We start from the raw sequence: 15,477 nt of genomic DNA on the forward strand, positions 1-15,477 counted from the left end.
GAACCATAGCACAATGGAAGCACAAAAAATGGAAGAGCAATGGCTGAGTGAAAAGAAAGATAAGAAACACACCACTGATACTGTGATCAAGGTTATGGAGGAGCAACCAGATGTTCAGATGTTTAATTAAGATGCAAAGTGAACAGAAATGGTCTTGACCTCCCTTGTACCAGTTACAGAATTCTTTGTCCAACAACCTATCGTCTACACATCTGCCTGGGAATTCTCTCTTTCTGTCACATTCCGCTCCCTATCACAGAGGTGACTGACAGCTGTACCTACATGCAGTCGTGAGATTTTACATAACCTAAACCCTCCCTTCCCAGAAAACATTGATCCTAGGTATGTGACCATAATTTGCAGTGATCAATAAAGGTAAACATTTTTAATAGTACAATGACTATTTTCTATTCCACAACCCCTACAAAATGCTTAGGCCACAGGTACATGCTATTAAAGCTCTTTCTTTCACAAGAATGCGTTACTTTGGATGAGGAGTGGGATGCTGCAGAGAAGCAATCCCAAAAGAAACATTTCAACACCCCTCATTGTCAAAATGATGCCTCAAAGCCTTCTTGATGTCAACGGCAGTCCCATTGTCTCCTCTCACAGACCTAGTGTCTGGCTGCTGTACCCAAATACTGTGCTTCAGTGGTCCATCCATGAGCAAACATTTCACCCTTATTTTCACACAGATTATGAAAACAGCAGCATAATATATAAAGTAGCAGTGTAGTATAAACTATGGGAATATGATCCTCCATAAGATCTCACCTGCTATAGAAACACCTCTATCTCCCTTTCAATCTACCAAAGGCATATTCCAGTATCAAGCAGCATCAATTCAGCCTGTTGAACTGTTCCTTACTCCTGTCCAGATTGCCCATGAAAGGTTTCATGAGCCAGGGATATAAGGTGTAAGCTGGGTCACCGAAGATCACTATGGGCATTTCTACACCCTCCACTGTAATCTTGTGCTCTGGAAAGGAAGTCCCCACCTACACCTTTTTATATAGGCCAGTGTTCCTAAAGGTGCGTGCTTCATGTACCTTTCCAGTTCACCTTGTATTTATGTCCGTTAAATTTCCATGGTGATCCACAAGTTCCTGAAGCATCATTGAGAAGTATTCCTTCCTTTTGATGTACTCTCTGGCAAACCAGGCTGATGCCACAATTCAAGTCACATTCCTCTACAGCAGAATACAATTTATTGCCCTGCAGACTGGTAGCAATTGGACATGCCAGCCTCCACACAGCAACTGCTACATACTTCTCTACTGAGAAGGCAGCTCTCATTCATGTTTCCCTGTGCCACAATTCAGAGGGCAGCTCTGCAAACAGCTTAAGAAAGGTGCTATAGAAACTGGTCTTCATCTAACACCCACAAAACAATGCAATCCCACTCTTGAGTGTTTCTTTCCTTAGCCCAAAAGTGACTGTATATCCAGAGGTATTCTCAGACAGCCAAAAGCAGTGCCAAGTTGCCCAGTCCATCCCACTCACCATGTCATCCGCCACAACTCTTCCTCCTGGCAGTAATTTCAACTGTAACTCTTCTGCATTACGTGATGTCCTCACATCACTGAACACAGCATAGGAAAAAACTGTGAGATCCGTGATTTCTCACAGGAGATGCTGGGAATGAGCAGCAAAGGCTGGCTGATTTACAAATGGTGTGAAAAGGAGTCAGAAGGCCCTGGAGGGGCCTGTCCAAATCACAGAATCATAGAGCTGGAAGATACCTCAGAAGGTCATCAAGACCAGCCCTCTGCCCAAGGCAGGACCAATCTCAACTAAATCAACCCAGCCAGGGCTTTGTCAAGCCAAGACTTAAAAACCTTTAGGCATGGAGATTACACCACCTCCCTAGGTAACCCATTCCAGTATTTCACCACCTTCCTAGTGAAATAGCTTTTCCTAATATCTAACCTAGACCTCCCTCACTGTAACTGAAGACCATTGCTCCTTGTTCTGCCATCCGTCACTACTGTGAACAGCCTTTCTCCATTCTCTCTGGAACCTCCCTTCAGGAAGCTGAAGGCTGCTATCAAATCACCCCTCATTCTTCTCTTCTGAAGACTAAACAAACAAAAATCCCTCAGTTTCTCCTCATAGGTCATGTGCTCCACCCCTCCTAATCCTTTTGGATGCCCTCTGCTGGACCCTCTCCAATGCATCCACATCCTTTCTATAGTGGGGAGCTCAGAACTGGATACAATACTCCAGATATGGCCTTACCAGAGCTGAATAAAGAGGAATAATCACTTTTCTAGATCTGCTGGCAATGCTCCTTCTAATGCAGCCTAATACGCCATTAGCCTTCTTGGCTACAAGGGCACATTGTTGACTCTCATCCAGCTTCTAATCTACTGTAATCCCCTAGGTCATTTTCTACAGAACTGCTACTTAGCCATTAGGTCCCCAGCCTATAACAATGCCTGGGATTTTTCCGTCCCAAGTGCAGGACTCTGCACTTGTCCTTGTTGACTCTCATCAGATTTCTCGTGGCCCAATCCTCTAATCTGTCTAGGTCACTCTGAATCCTATCTCTGCCCTCCAGCGTATCTACCTCTCCCCCTAGCTTAGTGTCATCTGCAAACGTGCTGAGGGTGCAATCCATCCCCTCATCCTGGTCATTAATAAAGATGTTGAACAAAACTGGTCCTAGATCCAATCCTTGGGGATGCCACTAGAAACTGACTGCAACCTGACATCGAGCTGTTGATCACTACCTGTTGGACCTGACATTCTAGCCAACTTTCTGTCCATCTTACAGTCCATTTATCCAATCCATACTCCCTTAACTTACTGGCAAGAATATTGTGGGAGACCGTATCAAAAGCTTTGCTAAAAAGTTAAGGTACATCACATCCACTGACTTTCCCATATCCAGAGAGCCAGATTCCTCATCACAGAAGCTAATCAGAATAGTCAGACATGATTTGCCCTTCATGAATCCATGTTAACTATTCCTGATCACTTTCCCCTCTTCCAAGTGCTTCAAAATGGATTCCTTGAGGATCCCCTCCATGATTTTTCCAGGGACTGAGGTAAGGCTGACTGGTCTGCAGTTCTCTGGATTGTCCTCCTTCCCTTTTTTAAAGATGGTAACTACATTGGCCTTTTTCCAATCATCCGGGATCTCTCCCAATCTCCATGAGTTTTCAAAGATAACGGCCAAAGGCTCTGCAATGACATTTGCCAACTCCCTCGGTACCCTCGATGCATTAAATCCGGACCCATGGATTTCTGTACGTTTAGCTTTTCTAAATAGTTCCTAACCTGTTCTTTCCCCACCAAGGGCTGTCCACCTCCTTCCCATACTGCATTGTCTAGTGCATTAGTCAGGGAGCTAACCTTGTCTATGAAGACAGAGGCAAAGAAAGCATTGAGTACTTCAGCTTTTCCCACATCATCTGTCAGAAGGTTACCTCCCTCATCCAGTAAGGGCCCCACACCCTCTCTAATCACCCTCTTATTGCTAACATGCCAGTAGAAACCTCTCATTAGCCTTCACATCACTTGCTAGCAGCAATTCCAATTACATAAGAACAGAACATAAGAACGGCCGTACTGGGTCAGACCAAAGGTCCATCTAGCCCAGTATCCTGTCTGCCGACAGTGGCCAGCACCAGGTGCCCCAAAGAGGGTGGACCGAAGACAATGATGAAGCAATTTGTCTCCTGCCATCCTTCTCCAGCCTCTGACAAACAGAGGCCAAGGACACCATTTTATCCCCTGGCTAATAGCCTTTTATGGACCTAACCTCTATGAAATTATCTAGCTTCTCTTTAAACTCTATTATAGTTCTAGCCTTCACAGCCTCCTCTGGCAAGGATTTCCATAGGTTGACTACACGCTGTGTGAAGAAGAACTTTCTTTTATTAGTTTTAAACCTGCTACCCATTAATTTCATTTGGTGTCCTCTAGTTCTTCTATTTAGGGAACTAAAATAAATAACTTTTCTTTATCGGCCCTCTCCACACCACTCATGATTTTATATACCTCTATCATATCCTCCCTCAGTCTCCTCTTTTCTAAACTGAAAAGTCCCAGTCGCTTTAACCTCTCCTCATATGGGACCCGTTCCAAACCCCTCATCATTTTAGTTGCCCTTTTCTGAACCCTTTCCAAGGCCAAAATATCTTTTTTGAGGTGAGGAGACCACATCTGTACACAGTATTCAAGATGTGGGCGTACCATAGTTTTATGCAGGGGCAGTAAGATATTCTGGGTCTTATTTTCTATCCCTTTCTTAATAATTCTTAGCATCCTAATTGCCTTTTTGACTGCCGCTGCACAGTGTGTGGAAGTTTTCGGAGGTCTGTCCACGATAACTCCAAGATCTCTTTCCTGATTTGTCATAGCCAAATTAGCCCCCATCATACTGTACGTATAATTGGGGTTATTTTTCCCCGATGTGCATTACTTTACACTTATCCACATTAAATTTCATTTGCCATTTTGTTGCCCAATCACTCAGTTTGGTGAAATCTTCTTGGGAGTCCCTCACAGTCTGCTTCTGTCTTGACTATCCTAAACAGTTTGGTATCATCTACAAACTTTACCACTTCACTGCTTACCCCTTTCTCCAGATCATTTATGAATAAGTTGAAAAGGATTGGTCCCAGGACTGACCCTTGGGGGATACCACTAGTGACCCCTCTCCATTCTGAAAATTTACCATTTATTCCTGCCCTTTGTTTACTGTCTTTTAACCAGTTCTCATTCCAAGAAAGGACCTTCCCTCTCATCCCATGGCCATGTAATTTATACAAGAGCCTTTGGTGAGGGACCTTGTCAAACGCTTTCTGAAAATCTAAGTATACTATATCTACTGGATCCCCCTTGTCCGCATGTTTGTTAACCCCTTCAAAAAAAACTAATAGATTAGTAAGACAGGATTTCCCTTTACAGAAACCATGATGACTTTTGTCCAACAAATTATGTTCTTCTACGTGCTTCACAATTTTATTCTTTACTATTGTTTCGACTACTTTGCCCGGTACTGAAGTTAGACTTACCGGTCTGTAATTGCCCGGAACGCCTCTAGAGCCCTTTTCAAATATTGGTGTCACGTTAGCTACCTTCCAGTCATTAGGTACGGAAGCCAATTTCAGGGATAGGTTACAAACCACGGATAATAGTTCAGCAATTTCCCATTTGAGTTCTTTTAGAACCCTTGGATGAATGCCATCCGGTCCCGGAGATTTTCTATTCGTTCCAAAACCTCCTCTAATGACACTTCAATCCGGGACAGTTCCTCAGATTCATCACCCACAAAGGACGGTGCAGATTTGGGCATCACTCCAACATCCTCAGCGGTGAAGACTGAAGCAAAGAAATCATTTAGTTTCTCCGCAATGGCTTTATCGTCCTTGATTGCTCCTTTTATAGCTCGATCATCTAGGGAACCTACAGGTTTTTTAGCAGGCTTCCTGCTTCTAATGTACTTAAAAAACAGTTTACAGGCAGTCCCCGGGTTACGTACAAGATAGGGACTGTAGGTTTGTTCTTAAGTTGAATTTGTATGTAAGTCGGAACTGGTACATATTGTAGGGGAAACTCTAGCCAAACATTTCTCCAGAGCTCAGTTTTATTCTCCCACACCTCACTTCCCTCAGTCCTTTATTCTCAAGCTGAGGTGTCTGCTGAGAAAAGCCGCTCCGCGTCTCCCTTGTCTGCTGGGGGAGGGGGGGGGGGGGGCGCTAGCTTCACGTCTCCCTGGTCTGCTGGGGGGAAGCAGCTAGTGCGGGGTTGCCTCACCCCGTTTGTAAGTAGGGATCCGATGTAAGTCGGATCCATGTAACCCGGGGACTGCCAGTATTTCTTTTTTAATTTTTGCCTAGCTGTTCCTCAAAATCTTTTTTTTGCTTTTCTTATTACATTTTTACACTTGATTTGACAGTGTTTATGTTCCTTTTTATTTATCTCACTAGAATTGGACTTCTACTTCTTAAAAGATACCTTTTTGTCCCTCACTGCTTCTCTTACACTGTGGTTAAGCCACGGTGACTCTCTTTTAAGTCTCTAGCTATGTTTTTTAATCTGGGGTATACATTTAAGTTGGGCCTCTATTATGGTGTCTTTAAAAAGTTTCCATGCAGCTTGCAGGGATTTGGCTCTAGTCACTGTGCCTTTTAATTTGTTTAACTAACCTCCTCATTTTTGTGTAATTCCCCTTTTTGAAATTAAATGCCAGAGTGCTGGACAGCTGAGGTGTACTTCCCACCACAGGAATGTTGAATGTTATTATATTATGGTCACTATTCCCAAGCGGTCCTGTAACGGTTATTTCCTGGACCTGATCCTGCGCTCCACTCAGGACTAAATCAAGAGAATTGCCTCTCCCCATGTGGGTTCCTGCACCAGCTGTTCCAAGAAGCAGTCATTTAAGCAACTGAGAAATTTTATCTCCGCTTCTCTTCCTGAGGTGACATGTATCCAGTCAATATGGGGATAATTGAAATTCCCCATTATTATACAGTTCTTTATTTTGGTAGCCCCTCTAATCTCCCTCAGCGTTTCAATGTCAGTATCGCTGTCCTGGTCAGGTGGCTGGTAATATATTCCTACTGCTAATTTCTTATTATTGGAGCATGGAATTACTATCCATAGTGATTCTATTGAACATGTTGATTCACTTAATATTTTTGTTTCATTTGATCCTATATTATCTTTCACATACAGTGCCACTCCGCCACCCACCCGGCCTGCTCTATCCTTTCGATATATTTTATATCCCGGTATGATTGTGTCCCACAGATTTTCCTCATTCCACCAGGTTTCAATGATGCCTATTATGTCAATCTCCTCCTTTAATACAAGGTACTCTAGTTCACCCATCTTATTAGTCAGACTCCTAGCATTTGTGTAGAAGCACTTTAAAAATTTGCCACTGCTTATTTGTCTACCCTTCCCTGATGCATTGGATTCCTTTGTATGCGGTTGTTTGTCTGCTCTGGCCCATGGTATGCCCTCTCCCCTCCTCTCTTTCTGACTACTCTCTTACGCTTTCGCCTTCCTGATAACTCCCTGCATTCTCAAGCAATATATTTATACTTCTCCCTAGTCATCTGTCCAAGTTTCTACTTCTTGTAAGCTTCCTTTTTGTGTTTAAGCTCACCAAGGATTTCCCTGGTAAGCTAATCTGGTCGCCTACCAGATTTGCTTTTCTTAATGCACATCAAGATGGTTTCCTTCCTGTGCCTTCAATAAGGCTTCTTTAAATTACTGCCAGCTCTCCTGGACGCCTTTCCCCTTCATGTAAGAGGAAACAAAGCGGTGCTTGGACATTTTTCATGTTCTCAAAATGCGCTGCACTTTATTCCATTTTCCCACAACGCCTACTGAAAGATGTCATCAGGGATTGTGGGATGCACAGTGAATTGCTGTCTGTTGATGAGGGAGCTGAAAATATGGCCATGATCTGCCAAATGAGGGAGTCATTGTAAACATGCCTTGACACCTTTTTTGTTATGACTTCTGCATTAATTTTGTCACCTAAACTTTTCAGTGTAGACATACCCAAGAGAAAAAGACAAACCTCTCAAGGAGAACCATATCCACTCTCACCAAAGTCTGCAAGGCAGTCAAAAATACCTCATCATACTTGCTGGCTTTATAAGGCACAGGTTGTGGCACAAGTTTTTTTCTCAGCTGCTCCAGTATCTCAATAAGTAACTATGACTCAAACTAACTAAGAACTTAGTATTTATGCCCTCAGGACACTGGTCCATCTGCATGGAAGAACATAGGTCAAACTATACTTGATAAATCATTTCCACACAGAATCACATAATTACTTCTTAATAGGAGGTATACAAACCAGCAGCAAATTTGAATTAACACAAGTTGAAAAAATTTTCATGTCTGAGTTTTACATATGCAATGGTAGAAAAAAAGGATCTCCTCTTTATTTCTCACAACCACAGTGTAAGAATTTTTAAATCTTTGTGCTGCATTTAATTTGCTGTGCCACAAGATTACAGTAATTATATTGTGTGTGTGTGTGTGTGTGTGTGTGTGTGTATATATTATATAAGGAAAAGAATCTTATTCTATGGACTGTAAATTACTATGTTCATTGTTGAGAAAAAATTCAGTTATATTTCTGAAAAAAAATCTCTTTAGGAAAAATGAACCAGTTCATCCCATTAGAAACAAAGAATGAGTGGGGAAGGATTGAGCTGACAGCTCAGAAGATTTCCAATGGGAGAAATTGTTATTAGGGATGTTAAATTTAGTCGATGCAATCTGCATCAATTATTTGATTAGTCAATCAGGGCTGTTGTTACTACACTTCAAAGGCAAAAGGGCTGCAAGGAGCATGGGACCAGCAGGGGACTCAAGCAGTCCTCCACTAACCACAGGCTCCCTGCGGCATTTCAAAACAGCAGCGCCACATAGAGCCCAGGGTCAGCTGGGGATATAAGGCTCCACACGGCATTTCAAAGTGGCAGCCGGACTCCACACGACGCTGCTGCTTTGAAGCACCTCCTTTTCATCCACACGGCGCTGACGCTTTGAAGCACCCCCTTCTCATCCTCCCCACTTGCTGCCTCTTTCTGATAAAGGCAGCAAGGGTGGGAGGAAGCAGCTAGTCAACTAGTGTGTCGACTACACAATGAACATTTTTGCTTATCAGATACTCAACTAGTCATTCATATTTCTATTTAATATCCAAGTTGACTATTCATATCCAGCCCAGGCTTGTAGCGATCCAAGCTGATACCCTTATGACTATATTTTTGCTGAATTATGTTAAATGAATGTTTGTTTCAATCCACTTCCTAGTGTGGAAATGTTACATGACAAAGATCACCACATAACTAGCATCCTTATTGGCAGTCTCAGCACATCGATCAAAATCTGAATGGGCAAGAAGAATACGGGAAATTTACATCTTCAGGGGGTCAGAGTTGTGGCATACTAATGAAAGCAGAAAAGAGTAACTAACATTACCACTGTATTGTACCCGTTCTGTAGATAAATCGAATATTTCAATAATCAAGGTAGTCAAATCCAGCAACTTTTAAGAGAGCTAAGTTCACATAAAAATGTGTAAGCAGATCAAGCTATATACATTTTCTTAATTTAAAAAGTTTGCATTTATATAAATTTAAATTCCAGTACCATTTGTGATGAGGCAGTGTAGATTCTTCTGTTTTCTTCAGTTCAGATATAGCATCTAAATTAAAAACAATATATTTTATACATCATATAGTATTAATTTATTCCAAATTCATCTATATCACATTGATTTCATTTCTGAAGTCTGTTCCAAGTAGAGAGAATTAAAAGATTCCAAGTAAGGATTATGAAATATTTTTCATAGATTGATTACTATTACTTTGGGATGTTTTTAAATCCACTTACAGGTAGTCCCCGGGTTACATACAAGATAGGGACTGTACATTTGCTCTTAAGTTGAATCTGTATGTAAGTCGGAACTTGCATCCAGATTCAGCCGCTGCTGAAACTGACCAGCGGCTGACTACAGGAAGCCTGAGGCAGAGTTGCTCTGCCCCGGGCTTCCTGGAATCAGCTGCTGATCAGTTTCAACAGGCTGAATCTGGATGCCAGTTCTTACATACAGATTCAACTTAAGAACCCCAGGCGTCCCCAAGTCAGCTGCTGCTGAAACTGATCAGCGGCTGATTCCAGGAAGCCCAGTAGCCCATCAGCGCTACTGGACCAACCCAGCAGCACCCAAGCTGCTCTGACCCAGGCGTCCGGATTCAGCCGCTGCTGAAACTGACCAGCAGTGGCTGAATCAGGACGCCTGGGGCAGAGCAGCTGGGGTGCTGCCGGGTTGGTCCAGTAGCGCCCAGAGCGGCGCTACGGGACCAACCGGCAGCGCCCCAGCTCCTGTACCACAGGCGTCCGTAGCAAAGCCGTGGAGAGCATGGGGGCAGTGGGACAGCCCAGACGCGCCGCGGCTGTCCTGCTGCCCGCGTGCTCCGCGGCTTTGCTCCCCGTCTCCCTGGTCTGCTGGTCTCCAGCAGACCAGGGAGATGGGGAGCAAAGCGGAGCAAAGCCATGGAGCACGCCGGCAGCGGGACAACCACTGCGCGTCTGGGCTGTTCGCTGCCCGCGTGCTCCGTGGCTTTGCTCCGCTTTCCTCCCCGTCTCCCTGGTCTGTTGGTCTCCAGCAGACCAGGGAAACGGGGAGCAAAGCCTCTGAGGATGCCGGCAGCGGGACAGCCGTGGCGCGTCTGGGCTCTCCACTGCCCGCATGCTCCCCGGCTTTGCTCCCCGTTTCCTTGGTCTGGGGAGACATGGAGCAAAGCCGCGGAGCACGCGGGCAGCGGACAGCCCAGACGCGCCACGGCTGTCCCGCTGCCGGCATCCTCAGAGGCTTTGCTTCCCATCTCCCTGGTCTGCTTGTCTTCAGCAGACCAGGGAGATGGGCAGCAAACCCCGTTCGTAACTGCTCGGGGACTGCCTGTATATGCAAACTATGATGACTCATGGGTACTTCAGCATATTTGCATTTTGGGAGTAAAACCAAGAGACTGGCTGTAGGAGGATTTCTGTCCCCTAAAAGATAGGTCAGTTGAGGCAACTTCCATAAAGAATATAATTTCGTCTTAAGTTTCTAAATTAGTGATTAATTTTTTACAAAGTACACTTAGCACAATTTATCCAACTACAGAGATGAGAAAAATTTCCCCACACAAAATAAACATGCACATTTGCATGTCAATTTCACTGTAGTTGATTCAACACTGTCCCCTTATTTTTTTTGGAGGGGCGGGGGGTGAAGAGGGCAGATTTGTGGGCCCTGATAGTCAAAGAAAGGTAATTATCAGGTAAACCTGGATAAATTTCTTATTCTTCATTATACTAAGGTCCCACATCTGTTAGAATGGGATTTCCACAACTGTGCACATCTAGAACAAGCAGCAGCACCCTTTCTACTGCAGATATCCAAATATTAGGAAAATAGACTCATTGTCACCTTGGTAAGGTATTATAGTGTAGAGCAGGGGTCCCTAGTCTTTTTAGACCAAAGATCCCTTTTGGAATTTAAGGGGAAGCCAAGATCCACCTTCCCCCAAGCTCTGCCCCGCAAATCCAATCCCCTGGTCTTCAACTTCGGCTGCAGCATCTCCTGGGAGAAGAGCCTCACAGATGATGGATACCAATGCCTAACAACCATAGAAAGACATTTGTATCTGTGCAGGGCTCTACACACCTCTCCCAGGAGGGGCCAGCAAACCCCGGTAGCTCCAGGGATGGTGGTAGGTGGGGCATGTGGCTCTGTGCGCTGCCCCTCTTCGCTGGCACCAGTCCCGTCAACTTTCTTTGGTCACTGTTCCCTGTCCACAGCCAATGGGCACTTTGATGGCCATGCCTGCAGACAGGAGCTGCTCACCAAGACTCCTGCCTGCCCCACTCCCAAACATACAGGACTGTGCTGGTCACTGAGGAACGGCCAGTGGTATGGGGCTGGGACAGGAGATCCCTGCCAAGTACTAATAGCCATCAACTGGGAGACTCCCCAGGATCGACCAGTCAATCACTATCAATTAATGACCACTGGTGTAGAGAAAAAGTCTGTCATAAATGTCACTGGCTGATGACGGGATAACCAATTTCTATAATTTTGTAAATTTACATTGCCACAGGATAAATAGATATTGCTCTTGGAAATGTATAAGTTCTCTGCCCATGAGACTATTAGTACTCCCAAAGGCTGAGCTCTGATGTTTAAATTTTTACACTATGTCTGACTTGCTTAGGCTAAGGAGATGTTCCTTCATAGTGCATGATTTGCAAAGAAGAATATCGGAACTGTTTGAAGCCTTACAAGCTGCAAACAGCCCCCAGCCTCTGTAAAAGCTTGCAAAATTGCTACACATGTACAAAACATTAATCACTGTTGGATGCTTACTTGGATGAAGCAATATTTCAGTCAATGCTTAAGTTTAGCTTTTCTAAACAGCATGGCTTATTAAACTATGTCATGATTGGGAATATGTAGAGGTCATTTTCAGAAAATAAAGGTTTTTTTGAGTCCCGGTCCTTATATTTTCTCCACATGTGGATACTCATGTGTATTGTTGTCAGAAGAATGGCCATACTGAGTGAGACCAACAGTCCATCCAGTCTAGTATCTTGTCTGTCGACAGTGGCCAATACCAGATGCCCAGAGGGAAGGAAAACAACAGGCAATCCTCACGTGATTCACCTCCAGAGAAACAGAGGCTAGGGACACCATTCCTACCCAACTTAATAGCCATTGATGGACCTAACATCCATGAATCTATCTAGCTCTTTTTTGAACCCAGTTAAAGTCCCAGCCTTCACCACATTTTGTCTGGCATGGATTCCACATGTTGACTATGCAGTAAGTGAAGAAAAACTTCCTTTTGTTTGTTTTAAACCTGCTGCATATTAATGTCATGAGGTGACCCCTAATTCTTATATTGAGGGAATAAGTAAATAACATTTCCTTACTCACTTTTCTCACACAAGTCTCTCATATTCCCCCTCAGTCTCCTCTTTTCTAAGCTGAAAAGTCCAAATCTTTTTAATCTATCTTCATATGGGACCCATTCCAAACCCTAATCATCTTTGTTACCCTTTTCTCAGCCTTTTCCAATGCCAATATATCTCTTTTTGAGATGAGGCGACCACATCTATACGCAGTATTCAAGATGTGGGCGTACCATGGTTTTATTTATAGGCATTAAGATATTTTCTATCTTATTTTCGATCCCTTTTTAATGATTCCTAATAATCTATTTGCTTTTTTGGACTGCCGCTGCACAGTTAGTGGATGTTTTCAGAGAACTATCCACAATGACTCCAAGATCTCTCTCGAGTAGTTGTAGCTAAATTAGTCCCTATCATGTTGTACGTATAGTTGGGATTATTTTTTCCAATGTGCACTACTTTACATTTATCAACATTAAATTTCATTTGCCCTTTTTTTTGCCCAATCACTTAATTTGGTGAGATCTTTTTGAAACTCTTCACAGTCTTCCTTGGTCTTAACTATCTTGAACAGTTTGGTATCATCTGCAAATTTTGCCACCTCACTTTTTACCCCTTTCTCTAGATCATTTTAAAATAAATGTAATAGGACTGGCCCCAAGACAGACCCTTGAGGAACTCCACTAGTTATCTCTCTCCATTTGGAAAACTCACAGTTTATTTCTACCCTTTGTTTCCTGTCTTTTAACCAGTTATCAATCCATGAAAGGACCTTCCCTCTTATACCATGATAACTTACTTTTCTTAAGAGCCTTTGGTGAGGGACCCTGTCAAAGGCTTTCTGGAAATCTAAGAACAGGAAAACCTGGAGACACTTAACTAGCTGGAAAACTTTAGAAACTGGCAAATTTCCGAGCCAGGAAAAAACTTGTTAAAAAACAAAAAAAAAACCCCTGGCATTTAAAGCCAAGCTGCTCCTCAGATGCTCCTCCCCACCCCTGCTCAGACGTGTGTGCGCAGCACACACTGGGGAGAGGGGCAAATGGCTGCTCTGGCCGCCTGACACCAGGCTGCATCCCAGTCGTCGCTCACCCTTCCCCCCCCCCCCGCAGCAGCCCGGCATCTCCGCAGCTTGCAGCCACCTGCCCCCCCGTGCCTCCTCCCCGGCAGGTTAGCTGCATGTGGCTCCCAGCAGCCCAGCACCCCTGCACCTCATAACCCAGCGACCTCACAGGTCAGCCATCTCACAGCTCCCCACCCCCGTGTAGCCAGACACAAACCCCATCTTGTTTTTCCACGAACCCCATCTTGTTCCCCCCCCCCCCCCCAGAGAGCAAGAGAAAGGCAGTCAGCCTTTGATGCCCTGGGAACGCAGGTGTGCTGCCTGTCCCTGACTCTACCATAAACAGAAACCAGACAGTAAATGGGCTAGCTGACGACCCGGGGCCTCCCGTCGCCCTGATGGCTAGTACCAGTAATTGACACGCCTGCACTGTCTCAGGAGAGGAATCTTCACCCATCACATACCAGAGGTGCCCATTGTCTGCATTTTCCCAGGTGTAAATTATGCTTTGCACCCTTCGTGGGAAACTTGGTGTTCAAAGCCATTTTTCCTAATTGGCCACTTGAAACCAGGAAGAAGCCTACATGACCCAAGGGGTATAAAAAGAGGTTCAGCAGCCCACCCCATCGGAGCTCCAATCATCTCCACCTGCTGGCAGGTATTGATTGTCTCCCGAGGTCTGTGGGACGCCCAACCTCGCCCTACTTCTTCCTGAGGGATTGAGAGAAAGACGCTGGCCACGCCAAGTCTGGAACGCAGGGGTGAGAATATGTACCTGCTATGTGTCTATTTTGCATGCATTTAATAAGAGCTCAGAGAACCAAAAGGGTTTCATGGTACCTGTAAATGACTTATTAGTGTAATTTCTGTCCTGTCCCTTGTAGCGTCTGTGTTATCTGTAACACAGCAGTAGCATTTAACAACTAAGTTTACCCTGTAACAATAAAATAGTAACTGTTTAAGCTTTAACCTGACTCCTTCAGTTGCTGTAACAGAACCAAGCACAATTTAAAAGAACTTCAGCCGGTCATTAGGGACAGATATAGGGAGAGCTTGGGCGTTTGGATTCGTGTCACACCCAGGTGGCAAAATCCACTGGGGCACCTTTCAGTCTTTCCTCAAGGCTGCCCGCTGCGAAGGAATTACGAATTCTAGCAGCTGAAATCTAAGGTGTAATAAGCTCTTCCTATAAACTCGGGGCGTCTGAGAGCCTGTTGGCTGCCCTCTGCTACGGGACCCCGGTCCTAGCAGTAAAGTCACAGACGTTAAACTATTTTTCGGGGCACCCTCCAGCCTCCTAGGCTGCCCACTGCACCGAGACTTTGTGTCTCAGCAGTTGAAGACTTGGGTGTAACACACACGCACACACTGCCCTGACCGTCGGCTGACACCCCGGCAGGCTGTTCCCACCATCTCCGCTTCCCCCCCACCAGGCCGCATCCTGCCCTCCCATGGCTCCTGCCCCCCCTTTAGCAGGCCAAACTCTGGCGCCTGCACCATTCCCCCGTCCCCCGGGTAGGTCCTGCACAGCTTCCCCCCCCTCCCAGATACCCAGAATTTTTAGAAAACCGGCACAACCTAATCCCTGGGCGTGCTATTACTTTTTGAGTTTTTGGCTAGCTGTTCTTCAAGCTCCTTTTTGGCTTTTCTTATATTTTTACGCTTAATTTGACAAAGTTTATGCTCCTTTCTATTTTCCTCACTAAGATTTGACTTCCACTTTTTAAAAGATGTCTTTTTATCTCTCACTGCTTCTTTTACTTAGTTGTTAAGCCATGGTGGCACTTCTTTGGTTCTCTTAATGTGTTTTTTAATTTGGAGAATATGTTTAAATTGGGCCTCTGTCTTTGAAAAGTTTCCATGTGGCTTGCAGAGATTTTACTGACGTATTTACTGATAATGCAGCACTTTTTGATTTTTGTTTAATGATCTCATTTTTGTGTTGTTCTCCTTTCTGAAATTAAATGCCA

The 15,477-nt window shown here is 44.5% G+C and overlaps 1 protein-coding gene across 7 annotated transcripts in view; it reads right to left on the reverse strand.

The window, feature by feature from the left end:
• Positions 1-15,477, reverse strand: part of TDRD12 (tudor domain containing 12) — a 234,520-nt gene that overhangs the window by 32,160 nt on the left and 186,883 nt on the right. For all 7 annotated transcript variants that reach the window (XM_075940127.1, XM_075940126.1, XM_075940125.1 and 4 more), the window contains one exon: positions 9,136-9,190. In XM_075940127.1, coding sequence (XP_075796242.1) covers positions 9,136-9,190 — 55 coding nt within the window. The remainder of the gene's footprint in view (positions 1-9,135; positions 9,191-15,477) is intronic.

This window comes from Pelodiscus sinensis, chromosome 12 (assembly GCF_049634645.1).
Source record: "Pelodiscus sinensis isolate JC-2024 chromosome 12, ASM4963464v1, whole genome shotgun sequence".
Classification (NCBI taxonomy): Eukaryota; Metazoa; Chordata; order Testudines; family Trionychidae; genus Pelodiscus; species Pelodiscus sinensis.